Genomic DNA, 22,516 nt, shown 5'->3' with positions numbered 1-22,516 from the left:
CACTAGACCATGTCACCACTCTCACCACCACTAGGCCATGTCACCACCCTCACTACCACTAGGCCATGTCACCACTCTCACTACCACTAGGCCATGTCACCACCCTCACTACCACTAGGCCATGTCACCACCCTCACTACCATTAGGCCATGTCACCATCCTCACTACCACTAGGCCATGTCACCATCCTCACTACCACTAGGTCATGTCACCACCCTCACCACCACTAGGCCATGTCCCCACTCTCACTACCACTAGACCATGTCACCACCCTCACTACCACTAGGCCATGTCACCACCCTCACCACCACTAGGCTATGTCACCACCCTCACTACCACTAGGCCATGTCACCACCTTCACCACCACTAGGCCATGTCACCACCCTCACCACCACAAGGCCATGTCACCACCCTCACCACCACTAGGCCATGTCACCACCCTCACCACCACTAGGCCATGTCCCCACCCTCACTACCACTAGGTCATGTCACCACCCGCACTACCACTAGGCCATGTCACCACCCTCACCACCACTAGGCCATGTCACCACCCTCACTACCACTAGGTCATGTCACCACCCTCACTACCACTAGGCCATGTCACCACCCTCACTACCACTAGGTCATGTCACCACCCTCACCACCACTAGGTCATGTCACCACCCTCACTACCACTAGGTCATGTCACCACCCTCACTACCACTAGGTCATGTCACCACCCTCACCACCACTAGGCCATGTCACCACCCTCACCACCACTAGGCCATGTCACCACCCTCACTACCACTAGGTCATGTCACCACCCTCACTACCACTAGGCCATGTCACCACCCTCACTACCACTAGGCCATGTCACCACCCTCACTACCACTAGGCCATGTCACCACCCTCACCATCACTAGGTCATGTCACCACCCTCACTACCACTAGGCCATGTCACCACCCTCACCACCACTAGGCCATGTCACCACCCTCACTACCACTAGGCCATGTCACCACCCTCACCATCACTAGGCCATGTCACCACCCTCACCACCACTAGGCCATGTCACCAGCCTCACCACCACTAGGCCATGTCACCACCCTCACTACCACTAGGCCATGTCACCACCCTCACTACCACTAGGCCATGTCACCACCCTCACTACCACTAGGTCATGTCACCACCCTCACCACCACTAGGCCATGTCACCACCCTCACTACCACTAGGTCATGTCACCACCCTCACCATCACTAGGCCATGTCACCACCCTCACTACCACTAGGCCATGTCACCACCCTCACCACCACTAGGCCATGTCACCACCCTCACTACCACTAGGCCATGTCCCCACCCTCACTACCACTAAGCCATGTCACCACCCTCACTACCACTAGGCCATGTCACCACCCTCACTACCACTAGGCCATGTCACCACCCTCACTACCACTAAGCCATGTCACCACCCTCACTACCACTAGGCCATGTCACCACTCTCACCACCACTAGGCCATGTCACCACCCTCACCACCACTAGGCCATGTCACCACCCTCACCACCACTAGGCCATGTCACCACCCTCACTACCACTAGACCATGTCACCATCCTCACTACCACTAGTCCATGTCACCACCCTCACCACCACTAGGCCATGTCACCACCCTCACTACCACTAGACCATGTCACCACCCTCACCACCACTAGGCCATGTCCCCACACTCACTACCACTAGACCATGTCACCATCCTCACCACCACTAGGCCATGTCACCACACTCACTACCACTAGGCCATGTCACCACCCTCACTACCACTAGGCCATGTCACCACCCTCACCACCACTAGGCCATGTCACCACCCTCACCACCACTAGGCCATGTCACCACCCTCACCACCACTAGGCCATGTCACCACCCTCACCACCACTAGGCCATGTCACCGCCCTCACCACCACTAGGCCATGTCACCACCCTCACTACCACTAGGCCATGTAACCACCCTCACCTCCACTAGGCCATGTCACCACCCTCACCACCACTAGACCATGTCACCACCCTCACTACCACTAGGCCATGTCACCACCCTCACCACCACTAGGCCATGTCACCGCCCTCACCACCACTAGGCCATGTCACCACCCTCACCACCACTAGACCATGTCACCACCCTCACCACCACTAGGCCATGTCACCGCCCTCACTACCACTAGGCCATGTCACCACCCTCACTACCACTAGGCCAGGGGCCGGCAACCAAAATAACAAGAAGAGCCATTTCTTTCCAATTCGGTACAAAATTCAGTATTTCAAGAGCCGCAATGCATCTGAGTACATACGTACTCATCGTCAAGAAGCAGCCCGTAAAGAGCCGCATGCGGCTCCGGAGCCATAGGTTGCCGACCTCTGCACTAGGCCATGTCCCCACCCTCACTACCACTAGGCCACATCACTGGGGTTGGGGGTGGGGGAGGGGCAAGATGATGTGAACATTTCTCGTCAAAATTCTCGTGAGGGCAGTTAGGATATCCCTGACGTCACTGATGACAACACTGATATCACTGATCACTCGTCGCTGATGTTGCTGCCTGTGCCCTGGGATCGAGCTCAGGCCGTCCGTTTGTTCGCACAGCGAGCTAACCGCAGCGCAACCGCTCCCAACCCTCCCTCCCCCGCACCCACACGCGCGCACATCACGTAGAGAATTGGTTACATTAATTAAGCAGAGGTATTGACCGTGTAATATAAATCTAGTGGTCGGTGCTGCTACTTGTATATTAGATCATGTCTCTGTGATGTATAATGTATCACTCCTACATGCCTAGGGGGGAAATTGCCAACACAAATTATGCATGAGATGCATTCTACACATCTTCAGAAATACACACGTCCTTTGGAATCTTCTTCTTTGGTACGGCTTCCGATGTAGACGCAGAGCAACAACGTGCAGGCGGTCAAGCCCAGATCACCGCGTCAGGAGTGGCAGCGGAGTTAGTAGTGTATCATCATCGCTGCAATGTCTCCTTCATGTTTGTCGATCGGGGCATTGCGTCAGTACACGTTGCACGGTCTCTGTTCTGGATGACCACACAGTCGCACCACTACTACTGGAGGGTTTGTAATTTTCGTTTTGTGCATCGTGTGGTATCCGCATCTGCTGCTGCTGCCGCCATGGATTTGTGCAGCGCGTGCCGTTTAGGGTGGAGCCATGACCAGATTCGTGGAAGATCAAATTCCAGGGGATCTTCTGCGTAGGGTCTTTCACAACGTGGCGATGTTTGTGCGCAAGTTCTTTTGAACTCCGTTCGGCTCTTCAAGCTTCATCGGGGCGCTGAACTTGCAACGTTGATTATAAAGTTTTTTGGGTTAGATCGCGTAAGTATTCATGTGTCGTAACCATCCACCACTCGACACAGCCAATTAGTAAGAGATTTGTCACTTCAGCAATTGTTTCTTGCTGTGGTTGTCCCATCTGATGATGAAAGCTTGTGTTGCTTCCGAAACGTCGTGATTAAATTTAGTTATTTCTATTTTTTTATTTTTTTTATTTTTATTCTTACTTTTATTTTCTACCTACGTGACTTTACCGAAAGAACCAAAGAGTATGGATCCCTGCAGTCACGAAAACTTCAACTCTAGACACATTTCTACCTACCCGATCTATTACGATGAATATTGGTCGCGAAAGCCTACTCCGTGTAAAACTCACATTGTTTAATGTCAAGAGAGTTAATGATGAAAGTGCTTGCTCACGGCACTGCTGGCCAAAAGGTGACTCCAAGAGAGAGCTCTAGACTCACGTAGAGACCCATAGACTCAGAGACCCATAGACTCACGCAGAGAACTATAGACTCGTATAGAGACCTATATTTGTACAGACACTTAGCTGACAAAGAGACACGTAGACTCGAAGACCCATATACTTATATACAGACCTAAAGATTCAAACAGAGACCTATAGACTCACATAGAGACCTATAAACTCAGACGCTTTGGCTCACAAATAGACAAATAGACTCAGAGACCATTAGACTCATATATAGACCTATAGACTTAAACAGAGACCTATAGATTAGTATAGCGGCCGAAAGACTCACAAAAATACACTTTAACTCACAAGGAAACCCATAGACTCACACAGAGACTCATAGACTCACAAAAAGACCCAGAGGCATATGGAGCCCTATAGACTCAAACAAAGACCTATAGTTCAAAATCAACGTTTTTGGGTTTAGATCGCGTTATTTATAAATGTGTCGTAACCCTCCACCACCCGACACGGCCAATCAGTAAAAAAGTGTCACGTTGACAAAAGACAAAATAGTTCACTGTTTTAGCCCACCGGTGTGTATATAATTACAATACCCCCCCCCCCCCCCGCCTCAAATCGTTGCACCTGATGAGTTGATGAGTTAATGATGATGTCACCCTGCTGCTGCTCTATTTAAGACCGGGAGCAAGAGCAGAGCCTCACCATTCTGGCGAATTGCCCGATGATGCTGGATGCAATTACGAGCGAAACGTCGTACTACAAAAATTGTAAATGTTGTGGTTTCACGCTTCAACACATCGGTGTGGGGCTAAAGTAGTGAACTATTTGTCTTTTGTCAACTTGACACTTTTTTGCTGATTGGCCGTGTTGGGTGGTGGAGGGTTACGACACATTTATAAATAACGCGATCTAAACCCAATCACGTTGATTATGAATAATATTGGTCGCGAAAGCCTGCCACGTGTTAAAAAGACCTATAGACTCACATAGACACTTTCACTCACAGAGAGACCCCTAGACTCACATAGAGACCCATAGACTCACGTAGAGACTGAAAGACTCACACAGAGACTCATAGACTCACATCGACCCGTAGTTCCACACAGGGACTGAAACACTCACACAGAGACTCATAGACTCACATTGACCCATAGTTCCACACAGGGACTGAAAGACTCACACAGAGACTCATAGACTCACATTGACCCGTAGTTCCACACAGGGACTGAAAGACTCACACAGAGACTCATAGACTCACATTGACCCGTAGTTCCACACAGGGACTGAAAGACTCACACAGAGACTCATAGACTCACATTGACCCATAGTTCCACACAGGGACTGAAAGACTCACACAGAGACTCATAGACTCACATTGACCCATAGTTCCACACAGGGACTGACAGACTCACACAGAGACTCATAGACTCACATTGACCCATAGTTCCACACAGGGACTGAAAGACTCACACAGAGACTCATAGACTCACATTGACCCATAGTTCCACACAGGGACTGAAAGACTCACACAGAGACTCATAGACTCACATCGACCCGTAGTTCCACACAGGGACTGAAAGACTCACACAGAGACTCATAGACTCACATTGACCCATAGTTCCACAAAGGGACTGAAAGACTCACACAGAGACTCATAGACTCACATTGACCCGTAGTTCCACACAGGGACTGAAAGACTCACACAGAGACTCATAGACTCACATTGACCCGTAGTTCCACACAGGGACTGAAAGACTCACACAGAGACTCATAGACTCACATTGACCCATAGTTCCACACAGGGACTGAAAGACTCACACAGAGACTCATAGACTCACATTGACCCATAGTTACACACAGGGACTGACAGACTCACACAGAGACTCATAGACTCACATTGACCCATAGTTCCACACAGGGACTGAAAGACTCACACAGAGACTCATAGACTCACATTGACCCATAGTTCCACACAGGGACTGAAAGACTCACACAGAGACTCATAGACTCACATCGACCCGTAGTTCCACACAGGGACTGAAAGACTCACACAGAGACTCATAGACTCACATTGACCCATAGTTCCACAAAGGGACTGAAAGACTCACACAGAGACTCATAGACTCACATTGACCCGTAGTTCCACACAGGGACTGAAAGACTCACACAGAGACTCATAGACTCACATTGACCCGTAGTTTCACACAGGGACTGAAAGACTCACACAGAGACTCATATACTCACATTGACCCATAGTTCCACACAGGGACTGAAAGACTCACACAGAGACTCATAGACTCACATTGACCCATAGTTCCACACAGGGACTGAAAGACTCACACAGAGACTCATAGACTCACATTGACCCATAGTTCCACACAGGGACTGAAAGACTCACACAGAGACTCATAGACTCACATTGACCCATAGTTCCACACAGGGACTGAAAGACTCACACAGAGACTATAGACTCACATCGACCCATAGTTCCACACAGGGACTGAAAGACTCACACAGAGACTCATAGACTCACATTGACCCATAGTTCCACACAGGGACTGAAAGACTCACACAGAGACTCATAGACTCACATTGACCCATTGTTTCACACAGGGACTGAAAGACTCACACAGAGACTCATAGACTCACATTGACCCGTAGTTTCACACAGGGACTGAAATACTCACACAGAGACTCATAGACTCACATTAACCCGTAGTTCCACACAGGGACTGAAAGACTCACACAGAGACTCATAGACTCACATTGACCCATAGTTCCACACAGGGACTGAAAGACTCACACAGAGACTCATAGACTCACATTGACCCATAGTTCCACACAGGGACTGACAGACTCACACAGAGACTCATAGACTCACATTGACCCATAGTTCCACACAGGGACTGAAAGACTCACACAGAGACTCATAGACTCACATTGACCCGTAGTTCCACACAGGGACTGAAAGACTCACACAGAGACTCATAGACTCACACAGAGACCCTATAGATGCAAGTAGGGACCTGTGGATTCGCAAAGCCCTGAGTCGTGATTAAACCGGGCTCTGGTGGTCAGCGAGTGGATCAACTGCAAAACACTGTCTGCTTGGCGGCGTAACGTTTTGGGCCTTTGGACCTTTGCTAAGGTAAACCCGGGAAAAGGGAAAATCATTTAATAATAAAAAATAATAATATATGGGAGGGGCCAAAAATATAATAATAATAAAATAAAAAATGTGTAATTGTCGACCCGTGGTGTCGGGGCTGCCTTTGCCGCTCACCGTCTTGGGCTTGAAGGGCGGCTGGATCTCGCGTCGCTCCAGCCTCTCCCAGTCGATGCGCCGGAAGAAGGCGTGCTCGCGGATGTCTCGCTCGCCCTCGGGCCCGCAGCCCAGCCGCTTGCCCGGGTGCTTGGTCAGGAACTGGCGTCACAGCGCGCCGCGTGTGGGGGGACGGGGGGGCGGGGGGACGGGGGGGGAGAGGAAACAACAACAACGAGGTAAGTGATCGACGTGCGACACCGTCGCGCGGCCGTCGTGACGGGGTCCTGCCAATAACACGGCCCAGCGGTGACGTGTCCCAGGGGTGGTATGGCCAAACCAGCTCTGGTAACGGTCGCGCTGGCAATGGTTGCACTGGCACCGGTCGCGCTGGCAACGGTCGCGATGGCAACGGTCGAGATGGCAACGGTCGCGATGGTAACGGTCGCGATGGCAACGGCCGCGATGGCAACAATCGCGATGGTAACGGCCGCGATGGCAACGGCCGCGATGGCAACGGCCGCGATGGCAATGGCCGCGATGGAAATGGTCGCGATGGAAACGGTCGCGATGGAAACGGTCGCGATGGAAACGGTCGCGATGGTAATGGTAGCGATGGAAATGGTCGCGATGGAAACGGTTGCGATGGTAACGGCCGCGATGGAAATGGTCGCGATGGTAATGGTAGCGATGGAAATGGTCGCGATGGTAACGGTAGCGATGGTAACGGCTGCGATGGAAATGGTCGCGATGGTAACGGTAGCGATTGCAATGGTCGCATTGGCAACTGTCACGTTGGTAACGGCCGCCCTGGTAACGGCCGCGATGGTAACGGCCGCGATGGTAACGTCCGCCCTGGTAACGGTCGCCCTGGTAACGACCGCCCTGGTAACGGCCGCGATGGTAATGGCCGCGATGGTAACGGTCGTGATGGTAACGGTCGCGTTGGCAACGTCTGCCCTGGTAATGGCCATGCTGCCAATGGCCGACCTGGTAACGGCCGCGCTAGTAATGGTCACGATGGTAACCGTTACGCTCGTCGTGATTGCAACCAACGGGCACGCGAAATAAATAAATAACAAACAAACAAGCACACGGCCTGGAAAAAACAAAAAAAATATCCGCTCGCAAGACACACGGCACAGCTAAATTGCCAATGAATTAAAGTGCGTGCGGCCAAAGCCACCGGATCGACATTTGCCATCGACCGTCACACACAGCCACCACGCGGGGTTTGGCGGCCGGGCCCACCCGGCGTGCCGTCGACCTGGTGGAAGGAGTGGACTGCTCCACTCAGCTACCCCGATACAACCACACGTGTCCTGGTGGAGCGAGTGGACTACCCCACTCAGCTACCCCGATACAACCACGCGTGGTGGAGCGAGTGGACTACCCCACTCAGCTACCCCGATACAACCACACGTACCCTGGTGGAGCGTGTGGGCTACTAAAAAAAAAAATCGGCGGAGAGGTGGGAACTGATCAATTAACAAATTAATAAATTATCTTTTTGACAAATTATTTTATTCATTAATCGAATAATTAGCACGCGAAGGATGAGCGCGTGGCGGCGACGGTTGTCCATCGCTCGCGAATGACGCGGAAACGCCGGACCCGGAGTTTCACAATTGGCAGATTCCAGGCGGATAGCGTTCAGAAGGGGGGGTGGGGTTTTGAGGTGTCGGCACGAGGCAATTTAAGAAGAAAGGAATTTTTTGAGATAAGAGCCAACACCGGCTCTCCGGGCCGCTCACTCAGGAGCGCTCCACTCGCGATTGCGGGAGCGGGCGAGCGGGCGGGCAGACGGGCGGGCGGGCGAGAGATAAGAGCCCCTCAGCCGCTCGGCAGTCTCCATTAAATGCTCCGTCGCTCGTCTTGCCGTGAGATGCCGCGGCGAGATTCGAGTCGTGCGAAGCGGGGGAAGGTGGGGGGGGGGGGGGGGCGGGGGTGGGGTGGTGAGGGGGCCCTGCCCCCCTGTCTCTAGAGGGGGGGGGGAGGCCCGGATGTGGCGCGGATCGGCTGCTCGTCGCAGAGACTCGAGCTCCGAATCTAGCCACACGCCACCGGTGGCTAGGAGATGTTAACTACTTCGCCTGGTGTACAGGAGGTCGTGGGTTTGATCCCTACCCTGCCGACGCCTGCTGCTGTATATTTGGAGTTTGCGTGTCTCTCTCTCTCATCACGATCATCACGGTGGCTAGGAGATGTTAACTACCTCGCCTTGTGTACAGGAGGTCGTGGGTTTGATCCCTACCCTGACGACACCTGCTGTTATTTGGAGTTTGCGTGTCACTCTCTCTCTCTCGCTCTCATCACGATCATCACGGTGGCTAGGAGATGTTAACTACCTCGCCTGGTGTGCAGGAGGTCGTAGGTTTGATCCCTACCTTGACGACGCCTGCTGTGTATTTGGAGTTTGCGTGTCTCTCTCTCATCACGATCATCACGGTGGCTAGGAGATGTTAACTACCTCGCCTGGTGTACAGGAGGTCGTGGGTTTGATCCCTACCCTGACGACGCCTGCTGCTGTGTATTTGCAGTTTGCGTCTCTCTCTCTCCCCGTGGTCGCGTGAGAAGAAAGACTCCGAACAGAAAATATCTCGAGGACGACATCAAAAGAGATCGGTGCCGGAAAAAGATGTGGCCGACTGCTCGAGCATAACGACGAAATGTGAAGTGGACACCGACTATGGGCTCTCTGCCCACGGATCGCGAGGATAGCGATGATGATGGTCGTGATGATGATGGTGATGGTGGTGATGATGGTCGTGATGATGATGGTGATGATCATGATGATTGTGATGGTCGCGATGATGATCGTGATGATCGTGGTGATGGTGATGGTGGTGATGATGATTGTGATGATGCTCGTGATGATGATGGTGATGATCATGATGGTCGTGATGATGATCGTGATGGTCCTGATGATGGTCGTGATGGTCCTGATGATGGTGATGGTGGTGATGGTCCTGATGATGGTCGTGATGATGGTCCTGATGATTGTGGTGATTGGGATAATGATGGTCGCCATGGTCATGGTGATGGTCGTGATGATCGTGGTAATCAGAATGATCAGGATGATGATGGTGATGATGGTCGTGATGATGGTCGTGATGATGGTGGTGATCAGGATGATGATGATGGTCGTGATGGTCGTGATGATGATGGTCGTGATGATGCTCGTGATGGTGATGGTCGTGATGATAATCGTGATGGTCGTGGTGATGGTTGTGATGATGGTCGTGATGATAGTGATGATAGTGATGGTCATGATAATCGTGATGATGATGATGATGGCGATGATCGCGATGATGGTGATGATGGTGATGATCGTCATGATCTTGATGATCTTGATAATGATCGTGATGATGACAGTGGTCATGACATTGGTGATGATGGTGATGACCGTGGTTATGAACGTGGTGATGACCGTGACGACTCCGATTCTGACTCACCCCCTTGCAGATGGAGATGGACTCCTTGGACATGGACTTGGGGTAGGAGACGTTGTGCTCCATGATGGACTGGAACAGCTCGTCCTCATCCTCCCCGTCGAACGGCGGCTACGCAAATCGACAAACGAAGAGAGAAAAAATTAACCTGTAAAAACAAAGTTCACTCTAAATCCTTTATATGCGTGGCGGCTAGAGTCCTCTCGTCCTCTGGCTTGAGATGGCTGCCACCTATGGGTCAGATGATTGTCTGCCAGCATTAAGCAATTGGTAATTAAATATTTAAAAGAATTCCCCTAAAAAGTGTAAAATTTTGGAAAAATGTTTTCACGAAAATTAATTGTCACACACAACGAGTCTGTGTGGAAAATGTCAGCTCGATTAGATCACGGGAAGTGGGGTAAAAAACGACCGAAAGATTTGCACGGTCGTAAGCAAGCGCGCAAGCACGCAAGCAAGCAAGCGAACTTAATATAAAGGATAAAAAAACGACGGAGTTTGCCCCTTGCCGATACTCATACGGTGGTGCGACAGAAGTCCTACAAACATTCACGCAACCCCATTGTACTACCACACAATTCACTGCAATGCCACACACTATACATCACACTATGAAACGCTACACCACTGTGCCACATTAAAAACGAATTTCTTTGTCTACGTATGGTGCGTAAGAAGTTCAACATACACACACACATAGCACGGTTGGCCACGTATGGTGCTTAAGAAGTTCAACATACACACACACATAGCATGGTTGGCCACGTATGGTGCTTAAGAAGTTCAACATACACACACACATAGCATGGTTGGCCACGTATGGTGCTTAAGAAGTTCAACATACACACACACATAGCATGGTTGGCCACGTATGGTGCATAAGAAGTTCAACATACACACACACATAGCATGGTTGGCCACGTATGGTGCATAAGAAGTTGAACATACACACACACATAGCATGGTTGGCCACGTATGGTGCTTAAGAAGTTGAACATACACACACACATAGCATGGTTGGCCACGTATGGTGCATAAGAAGTTGAACATACACACACACATAGCATGGTTGGCCACGTATGGTGCTTAAGAAGTTGAACATACACACACACATAGCACGGTTGGCCACGTATGGTGCTTAAGAAGTTGAACATACACACACACATAGCACGGTTGGCCACGTATGGTGCTTAAGAAGTTCAACATACACACACACATAGCACGGTTGGCCACGTATGGTGCATAAGAAGTTGAACATACACACACACATAGCATGGTTGGCCACGTATGGTGCATAAGAAGTTCAACATACACACACACATAGCATGGTTGGCCACGTATGGTGCATAAGAAGTTCAACATACACACACACATAGCACGGTTGGCCACGTATGGTGCTTAAGAAGTTCAACATACACACACACATAGCACGGTTGGCCACGTATGGTGCATAAGAAGTTGAACATACACACACACATAGCATGGTTGGCCACGTATGGTGCATAAGAAGTTCAACATACACACACACATAGCATGGTTGGCCACGTATGGTGCTTAAGAAGTTCAACATACACACACACATAGCATGGTTGGCCACGTATGGTGCATAAGAAGTTCAACATACACACACACATAGCATGGTTGGCCACGTATGGTGCTTAAGAAGTTCAACATACACACACACATAGCATGGTTGGCCACGTATGGTGCATAAGAAGTTCAACATACACACACACATAGCACGGTTGGCCACGTATGGTGCTTAAGAAGTTCAACATACACACACACATAGCATGGTTGGCCACGTATGGTGCATAAGAAGTTCAACATACACACACACATAGCACGGTTGGCCACGTATGGTGCTTAAGAAGTTCAACATACACACACACATCCAGACGTAACTTTGTGCGATCCGATGGATCACTACACGACTCTATTGACCTTATAATTTTGGTTCTTTAAGATAATTTTCTTATTGTGTTTGATTTTGATTATTTTATTATTTCCCTTCTACGTGACTTTACCGAAAGAACCAAGAATATGAATCCCTGCAGTCACGAAAGCTTTAAATCGAAATAAAATCCATTCACCTTGACGGATCTCTACGTTAACGCCACGGGTCTCTATGGATCTCTATGGATCTCTATGCAACTCCATTGACCTCCATGGATCTTTATGTAACTCCATTGACCTTGACGGATCTCTACGTGAATGCCACAGGTCTCTATGGATCTCTATGCAACTCCATTGACCTCCATGGATCTCTATGTAACTCCATTGACCTTGACGGATCTCTACGTGAATGCCATGGGTCTCTATGGATCTCTATACAACTCCATTGACCTCCATGGATCTCTATGTAACTCCATTGACCTTGACAGATCTCTACGTGAATGCCACGGGTCTCTATGGATCTCTATGCAACTCCATTCACCTCCATGGATCTCTATGTAACTCCATTAACCTTGACAGATCTCTACGTGAACGCCACGGGTCTTTATGGATCTCTATGTAACTCCATTGACCTCCATGGATCTCTATGTAACTCCATTGACCTTGACAGATCTCTACGTGAATGCCACGGGTCTCTATGGATCTCTATGCAACTCCATTCACCTCCATGGATCTCTATGTAACTCCATTGACCTTGACGGATCTCTACGTGAATGCCATGGGTCTCTATGGATCTCTATGCAACTCCATTCACCTCCATGGATCTCTATGTAACTCCATTGACCTTGACAGATCTCTACGTGAACGCCACGGGTCTTTATGGATCTCTATGTAACTCCATTGACCTCCATGGATCTCTATGTAACTCCATTGACCTTGACGGATCTCTACGTGAATGCCACGGGTCTCTATGTATCTCTATGCAACTCCATTCACCTCCATGGATCTCTATGTAACTCCATTGACCTTGACGGATCTCTACGTCAACGCCACGGGTCTCTATGGATTTCTATGCGACTCCATTCACCTCCATGGATCTCTATGCAACTCCATTGACCTTGACGGATCTCTACGTGAATGCCACGGGTCTCTATGGATCTCTATGTAACTCCATTCACCTCCATGGATCTCTATGTAACTCCATTGACCTTGACAGATCTTTACGTGAATGTCACGGGTCTCTATGGATCTCTATGCAACTCCATTCACCTTCATGGATCTCTATTTCACTCCATTGACCTTGACAGATCTCTACGTGAATGCCACGGGTCTCTATGGATCTCTATGCAACTCCATTGACCTCCATGGATCTCTATTTAACTCAACGGATCTCGCCGCAACTCCAATGCCCGTAACTGCCGCCGATGTCCTGGGCTGGCGTTGGTCCTTGCAAACAAACCCGAGCTGCCGAGCTTGACGGGGCCTCAGCAGGCCACTCTCCCGGGGGTTTCGCGGCTGAGCGAGTAAGAGTAAAAAAAAAACTTTTCCCGCGACAAAGGGCGGCCGAACTCACCTGTCCGGCGAGCATCTCGTAAAGCAGGACGCCGAACGCCCACCAGTCCACGGACTTCCCGTACGGCTGGTACGCGATGATCTGGCACGGGAAAAACGGCGAAACAATCGGCAAGCGTGCTCGCTGAAGGGAGCCGCGCGGATATACGCGAGCCACGCTTTTCCCGCCGGCTGGCGACAACCGAACAGGGGCCGGGGTGGTGCCGTCACGGTTACCGGGTGATTTGTGCCCCCACTGGCTGTTTGCCGAACCGTGCCGGAACCGATCCGTGAATCGTCGGCCGCACACGAAGACATCTGAACCTGGCTCGGGGTCAAGTAGGGCCACGGGCGTGTGACGCTCGTTCACCGCGTCACCCACGCACGTGTCCCCTCGTTCACCGCGTCACCCACGCACGTGTCCGCTCCTTCACCGCGTCACAAACACACAACTCCGCTCCTGCACCGCGTCATCCACACACAACTCCGCTCCTTTACCGCGTCACCCACACACGTGTCCCCTCGTTCACCTCGTCACCCACACACATCTCCGCTCCTTCACCTCGTCACCCACACACAGCTCCGCTACTTCACCGCGTCACCCACGCACGTGTCCGCTCGTTCACCACGTCACCCACACACCACTCCGCTCCTTCACCGTGTCACGCACGCACGTGTCCACTCCTGCACCGCGTCACCCACACACAACTCCGCTCCTGCACCACGTCACCCACACACAACTCCGCTCCTGCACCACGTCACCCACACACAACTCCGCTCCTTTACCGCGTCACCCACACACGTATCCGCTCCTTCACCTCGTCACCCACACACAGCTCCGCTACTTCACCGCGTCACCCACGCACGTGTCCGCTCATTCACCACGTCACCCACACACAACTCCGCTCCTTTACCGCGCGCGTGCGTGACGTCAGTCAGTGCACGCGTGCGAGCGACGCGCCGTCACCGCACGTCGCCCACACACGGCGTCTCTCGGCGGCCAGGCAGCGGAGCTGTATCCGACGGGAACGCCCACACCGTGGAGACGAAGCAGCCAAACATCGTCTCGCGACAGAGATGTCGACCGGGAGGAGGGGGGGGGGGGGCGGGGGGCGGGGGGCAGTCGTCTTCATCCAGCAGCGGATCGAGCTCGTCCGGCGTCGCCTGGCGCACAACGGCGGGTGCGGCACAGGCGTTAACGATTACAATCTTTGCGCCGCAGATCCGTACCAAGCCCACACCGGGCGGCAGCCCCACGCCCTCCGCCCCGGTGAGGCAAAGGTCACGGAGGAGGGGGGGGGGCAATGGGTAAATGCATCACCCCGGAGCGAGGTGGTCCGGGGGACGCGCTGCGGCGACCCTAATGGCGGTCGAAATCGCGTCAGGGCCGCGCGTCTCCTGGAATGCGCGTCACGCTTTGCTTCACCTCCAATTGTGCGAATGCGTTTTGTTCTTCGTCTCTCTCGCTGCGGGGGTGGGGGAGCAGGGGGGGGGGGGGTTGGACGAGCGGGTAAATAATGAAGAGATAAAGAAAGCTCGGCGTGAGAGGCGCACAACGCTCGATCCCCAGCGGACGCCGCGGGGAGAGAGCGAGAGGGAGAGAGGGGGGAGAGATGGTGAGCTTTGATGTGAATGATAATGCACTGCCACTCAACCTTGAGTGCTCCTCTTTCACGGGTTAGTGGCCATTTATGGAGCCAGGCTTTTGGCCTATGATCCGCTGATACTCTCTGTACAAAAAGCCCTCCCCTCCCCCACCCCTCACCCGTCAACTTACGTGGCCATTTGCCCAAAACATCTTCCACACGGTGCCGCGGCATTCGCCTGCTACGGCAGAGGCGTAAGGGAGTTCCAACGGGACCGACATCTTCACTTCATTGACATGCTCAGGGCACTACGCGATACTACCAGCAGGCCTGTGGCAGAGGTCGCAATCGGGTACCCGATACCCGTATCCTACCCGATACCCGGCTACCTGTACCCGGCCGGGTACGGGTACGGGTACCCGTTTGCGACCCTGGTGCGGCCGGGTACAGGTACGGGTAGGCCGTGAGTCACTGGTGAGTAACCGTTTGTCACTCATTTCCCAACGTCTTGTCTCTTCTCACAATTCAAGTTCCTAGAATCAACCCACCCGCGCCTAAAACATGGCTTCATCCCAGAGGTCGCAATCGGGTACCCGATACCCGTACCCTACCCGATACCCGGCTGGGTACGGGTAGCCGGATATTAGGTAGGGTACGGGTACGGGTACCCGTTTGCGACCCTGATGCGGCCGGGTACGGGTACGGAATCAATACCTGTTTGCGACCTCTGGCCCGTGGCTCCGGGTTGCCCCTCCGTGCTTTCGGAGTCAACGACTCTCTGTTCGAGAATGGCCTGAAATCAAATGTATCATTCCGGATGTCCGCTGTAAAGTACGATCTTGAGTTTTGATGAAAGTGTGCTGATCTTTAAAGGTGTATTGACAAATTTCGATTCTGCTACTGATACTCGTGCTGTTATGGAGTGACTCATGCAGCCAGCTATGGCTGCAAAGTTTGGTCGAACATGTTATGTAATATCGTTTAATGTTAAGTTTGAATCACAGTTCCTATGATCACTGTAACATTGTTTTTATAGCTTTATTTTGGTGATTTTGAAAACGTTTTGGTTTAGCCATGTTTGTTTGTTGTAGTACAGAGTTAGCCTGATAACTATAATCTAAATTGTCTTACGGTTGTTATTGTTTCCCTGGGATTTTTGCACACAGCGTTGAAATGCGGTGCTTTTTCTGGAAGACTTTGCTGTTTTTTTACCCAGGATTTTTCTGTTGCGTGTAGTCACTTTAAGATGTTTTCTTGTTCATGTTTTTGTTTTGTTGCGGTGGCACCCGAGTCAAGAGCCGCATGGCTCACAGGGTTATCCCCACATATATAAAAGGCAAAGATGTGATTATGTGTGTCTGTTCAAAATGTTTAGCGTACTTCCCGACATGCAACAAACTGGAAATTTGCCATGTGGGTACTTTCCAGACTGTACACCATGCACAAATGAGAAAAATTCACATTTTTTTTTTGGGGGGGGAGCTCAATAATGCATATAAGTTTTGCACGGTAAGTGAACTGTGACGTCACATCTGTCACGTGACCCGCGCATGTGGAAGCGTAATGCATTGTAGTGTAGCGGTTAGCGCTACGCTGCGCTACGAACCCGGCGACCCGAGTTCGATTTCCGCTCACGGCCAACACCGGTGACGATTATTTGAACCGGTCCTGGGCCTCCCCTAGGTCAACTCAGCCTCAAACGAGTAACTGCTGTGGTGTGTGGTGGTGCGGGTAACGACGACCACTGCGACTACGACGCATCGCTGAACAGCGGTCGTGACGGCGAGGGTCGCCGTTACACTCTGGAATTGTTGTTGATGTTGTTGTGTCGAGCCCAGGCCAGCCCAGTTTGACTCCGCCATCTTGCCCACCATCGGTGACGATTAATCTCAACCAGTTGCTGGGCCCTCAAATGATCCTCATGGCGGTACCCCGGGGTACAAAATAATACAAAATGGCCGAGGCAATTAAATATTTTATCTCTGGGACGCCATTTTTTCCCATGGGGTGTTACTTAACTCCGCAACTGGGGTACCAATCAATCTGAAATCAGTGCCACAATCCGCGATGTCGAAACGCGGCGTGGACGATTGCGCCGAAACCCTGAACGCTCGCGTACGCACCGTGGCGGTGGTACAGCTCGTCGAGATGAGTCCATAATCGCATCACCGACCATCGACGGACTAAAAACGACTGCATCACGGACACTGTGTGAGAAGCCGGGCTACCATGATACCCCGGGGTACCGCCATGAGGTTCAGATGAGCAACTGGTGTAGCGGCACGTGGTGAACGACGCGACTCGGCAGAGCCAACGGTGGGGCCGGGGCGTCGTGCTGGTTGGCCAACCCCCGCTTGTGCCACAGTGCCGGTAGCCTTCATAGGTGCTGCTGCGACTCGCCAATGGCACTTGCCCCAACAGTCTGTTGCAGGCTACACGGGGGATCTTTGTCTTTGGTAGAGGTAGCGGTTCGCGCGCTACGCTGCACGACGAACCCGGCAACCCGAGTTCGATTCCCGCTCACGGCCAATACCGGTGACAAATGTCTGATCCGGTCCTGGGCCTCCCCTAGGTCGACTCAGCCTTAAGTGAGTATCTGGTACGGTGAGTGAACATCGCCACTAGCGAGACAAAGGCGGCCGGACGTGGTGCTGGCCACCCACCCCCTCGCGTGCACAGTGCTGGCCTTCGTAGGCGCTCGCTAACAGCACTTGCCCCAGCAGTCTGTCGCAGGCCACGCGGGGGACCTGTGCCTTTGTCGCGTGTGTTTATCATTCCGCTGAAGATGCGCACGGTGACGGACCCTGGCGCTGCCTGCTCAAGGCAAAGCGCCAAGGTCAGCCGCATCAGTTCGTCGCGTGACGGAGCGGCTCCCGAAATGAAAAGAGACGGCGCCCGGTCACGAGAGAACGGGCGAGAGAGAGAGAGACACAGAGCGAGGGAGGAAGGGAGTGGGTGAGAGAGGGAGGGGAGGGAGGGAGGGAGGGAGGGAGAAGAGGGAGGGAGGGAGGAGAGGGAGGGAAGAGAGAGAGGGAGGGAGGAGAGGGAGGGAGCGGGCGAGAGAGGGTGGATGGAGAGGGAGGGGACGGAGGGAGGAGAGGCAGGAAATGGAGGGAGGAAGGAGAGGGAGGAGAGGGAGGGAGGAGAAGGAGAGGGAGGAATGAGAGGCAAGAAAGGGAGGAGAGAGATGAAAAGGGCGAGCGAGAAGGCAAGAGGGAGCGGGAGACAGAGAAGAATCGAGCGAGAGAGGGAGCGAGAATGAGAGAGAGCAAAAGGGAGAGAGAGCGAGATGGAAGGAGGGGAAGAGGAAACGAGATTAAGTGGGTGAGCGAGAAAGCAAGTGTGAGTGAGATAGAGACACAAAGATAACAAACAGGACAGGCAGATCACGTGGCGGCCACAGAGAGAGACGGCCGCAGGGAGACAGGCGCAGGGTTGAACTGCTGGGTGGAGCCCGTTTATACCGCTGGGTGGAGCCCGTTTATACCGCAGGGTGGGACTCGTTAATAGCGCTGGGTGGAGCCCGTTTATACCACTGGGTAGAGCCCGTTTATACCGCTGGGTAGAGCCCGTTTATAGCGCTGGGTAGAGCTCGTTTATACCGCTGGGTGGGACTCGTTTATACCGCTGGGTGGAGCTCGTTTATACCGCTGGGTGGGACTCGTTTATACCGCTGGGTGGGACTCGTTTATACCGCTGGGTGGGACTCGTTTATACCGCTGGGTGGGACTCGTTTATACCGCTGGGTGGGACTCGTTTAAACCGCTGGGTGGGACTCGTTTATACCGCTGGGTGGGACTCGTTTATACCGCTGGGTGGAGCTCGTTTATACCGCTGGGTGGAGCTCGTTTATACCGCTGGGTGGAGCTCGTTTATACCGCTGGGTGGGACTCGTTTATACCGCTGGGTGGAGCTCGTTTAAACCGCTGGGTGGGACTCGTTTATACTGCTGGGTGGGACTCGTTTATACCGCTAGGTGGGACTCGTTTATACTGCTGGGTGGGACTCGTTTATACCGCTGGGTGGGACTCGTTTATACCGCTGGGTGGGACTCGTTTAAACCGCTGGGTGGAGCTCGTTTAAACCGCTGGGTGGAGCTCGTTTAAACCGCTGGGTGGGACTCGTTTATACCGCTGGGTGGGACTCGTTTATACCGCTGGGTGGAGCTCGTTTAAACCGCTGGGTGGAGCTCGTTTATACCGCTGGGTGGAGCTCGTTTATACCGCTGGGTGGAGTTCGTTTATACCGCTGGGTGGGACTCGTTTATACCGCTGGGTGGAGCTCGCTTATACCGCTGGGTGGGACTCGTTTATACCGCTGGGTGGAGCTCGTTTAAACCGCTGGGTGGGACTCGTTTATACCGCTGGGTGGGACTCGTTTATACCGCTGGGTGGAGCTCGTTTATACCGCTGGGTGGGACTCGTTTATACCGCTGGGTGGGACTCGTTTATACCGCTGGGTGGGACTCGTTTATAGCGCTGGGTGGAGCCCGTTTATGCCGCTGGGTGGGACCCGTTTATGCCGCTGGGTGGAGCCCGTTTATACCGCTGGGTGGAGCCCGTTTATACCGCTGGGTGGAGCTCGTTTATACCGCTGGGTGGGACCTGTTTATACCGCCGGGTGGAGCCCGTTTATATCGCTGGGTGGAACCCGTTTATACTGCTGGGTGGGACCCGTTGATACCGCTAGGTGGAGCTCGCTTATACCGCTGGGTGGAGCCCGTTTATACCGCTGGGTGGAGCCCGTTTATATCGCTGGGTGGGCCAGAGGCTGCGAGGTGAGGGGTCACTTTGGATTCAAGGAAGCTGGCACCATCGTTTCACAATGGCCGCGTTTAGAGTCAAAAAGCGAGCGAATGAACGATCGAGGGAGAATCGGGGGGCACATTCGTCACGCGAGAGAAAAGGTCGGGTGTGTGAATAATGGTCGGGGAAAATGACGGTTACACCAACCGGCCATGCTCACGATGCTTGCAAGCGGTGGGTGGATGGGTGGGTGGGTTGGTTGGTGGTGGGGAGTGGTTAATTGGTCAAAAGCGGGATGTGTGATGCTCACACCAGGACGCGGTGGGTCGGGGGTTTGTTAAGAGATGGTTTCATTCACGATTCGGTAGGGGGCTCACACCCCTTCCGCCCCCGACTGTGAGGTTAGCAATGTGACAAATCAAAGAGCAATCCAAACAAAACACTCAGATGCTGCCGCCGCCGCCGCTGCTGCTGCTGCATCCATCAGCTGGCACCGCGTTTTTCCTTTCTCTCTCGCCGTGCGCTGCGCGAAACGGCTGCCGTTTTACTTTCGAGCCGCGTGTCTCGTACGTGCAGGGCCATGCGTGTCCAACTGGGACCGCGCGAGAGAGAGGGAAGGCCCCCCCCCCCCCCGCCCCTTAATCACTGTGAACATCTGGCAACGGTTCACCGGCAGTGGTTCAAGCGGGGCCCCGACTCTGCCAGATGAGACGCCTGTGTGTCGAAACAGGTCCGGAGTGAGCTTTGCTCGTACCGTTGGCTCAACAACATTGTCGACAGCGTGCCAACGTTTGGTCGCAATGTTGACCCAACGTTGACCCAACGTTGGCCCAACCTTGGCTCAATGTTGACCCAACGTTGGCCCAACGTTGGCCCAACCTTGGCTCAACGTTGACTCAACGTTGACCCAACGTTGGCCCAACCTTGGCTCAACGTTGACCCAACGTTGACCCAACGTTGGCCCAACCTTGGCTCAATGTTGACCCAACGTTGGCCCAACGTTGGCCCAACCTTGGCTCAATGTTGACCCAACGTTGGCCCAACGTTGGCAGAACGTTAGCTCTACGTTGGCCCAACCTTGGCCCAATGTTGGCAAAACGTTAGCTCAACGTTGGCCCAACCTTGGCCCAATGTTGGCAGAACGTTAGTTCAATGTTGACCCAACCTTGGCCCAAAGTTGTCAGAACGTTGGCTCAACGTTGGCCCAACCTTGGCCCAATGTTGTCAGAACGTTAGCTTAACGTTGGCCCAACCTTGGCCCAAAGTTGTCAGAACGTTGGCTCAACGTTGGCCCAATGTTGTCAGAACGTTAGCTTAACGTTGGCCCAACCTTGGCCCAATGTTGCACGTTCTGCTGGGGCCAAACCATCACAATTGCCATCCCTCTGGCCGGCTGTGGCGACGTGACCATCATACCGGCTCGGGGGGGAGGGGTAGGGAGGTCAAATTTAAGCGGCAAACCTCCTCGACGTTGGCGCATGCAGACGTTGTCCCTCCCCCGTGAACGTCGGTCCGACATTATCTGTCTATTTATTAATTTCACGGTATATATATTTTTTAAAGATTAATCATCTCAAAAAAGCGGGGAGCCACAACCCTGACGTGGCGGAGGCGACGTCAATATCCCCGCCGCCTTTTGACCAGTCGACAAAGAAATAAAAACGCCCGATTGCCAGCTGATTTGGTTGGTCGACACGGCAAAATTTTTTTAAAGAAACCACAAGCGCCCTGGGGCGATGATACCTTCTTGGACGTGTCTCTTCGCAGGTCATCCTTTACCTTGGCGCTGTTCGGAGTTAAACTTTTGCAAAGGTTGCGGAAAAGGCTGTGATTGGGGAGCATCTACTGACGAAAGGAGATGGTGGGGTGGGGGTTGGGCGGTGGAGGGGCGGGGGAAGGGGGCACAGTGTGGGGGAGAAAAAAAGGGACAGCAAAGGAAGTAAAACAAAAGCACGAGGTGGAGTAAGGAAAAGATGAACACGGAGTTTTGATTTTGAAACGAAGGAAATGCAGAAAGAGAGAGAACGACGGAGCCGATCGCCAATCGGGCGAACAACACAAACGCTCCGTAGGACTTTCGCTACCAGTAATTATCCGTAATGAAGGGGTTGGTTTTTTTGGTTTAGTTGGCGTTAAGTCGCGTAAATATAAATGCGTCGTTCAATCGGCCGCCCGATCCGAAGCAGCCAGAATTTTGGCCGTCGCACGAGGAGGCTGCTTGTTGCTGTTGTTGTTGGTGTTGGCGAAATGTCACACACTGCTAGGATCCATACTC

The 22,516-nt window shown here is 52.6% G+C and overlaps 1 protein-coding gene across 1 annotated transcript in view; it reads right to left on the bottom strand.

The window, feature by feature from the left end:
- LOC133358823 (protein kinase C beta type-like) overlaps positions 1–22,516 on the bottom strand; it is a gene marked incomplete at its 5' end in the record, with an annotated part of 110,754 nt that overhangs the window by 49,075 nt on the left and 39,163 nt on the right. Inside the window, 3 exon segments of the mRNA XM_061577271.1 lie at positions 7,033–7,173; positions 10,467–10,574; positions 13,933–14,013. Coding sequence (XP_061433255.1) covers positions 7,033–7,173; positions 10,467–10,574; positions 13,933–14,013 — 330 coding nt within the window.

This window comes from Lethenteron reissneri, chromosome 63 (genome assembly GCF_015708825.2).
Source record: "Lethenteron reissneri isolate LAM-NWPU_2019-01 chromosome 63, ASM1570882v1, whole genome shotgun sequence".
Classification (NCBI taxonomy): domain Eukaryota; kingdom Metazoa; phylum Chordata; class Hyperoartia; order Petromyzontiformes; family Petromyzontidae; genus Lethenteron; species Lethenteron reissneri.
Note: the sequence above shows the minus strand (reverse complement) of the source record. Positions and strands in the feature narration are given on the sequence as shown.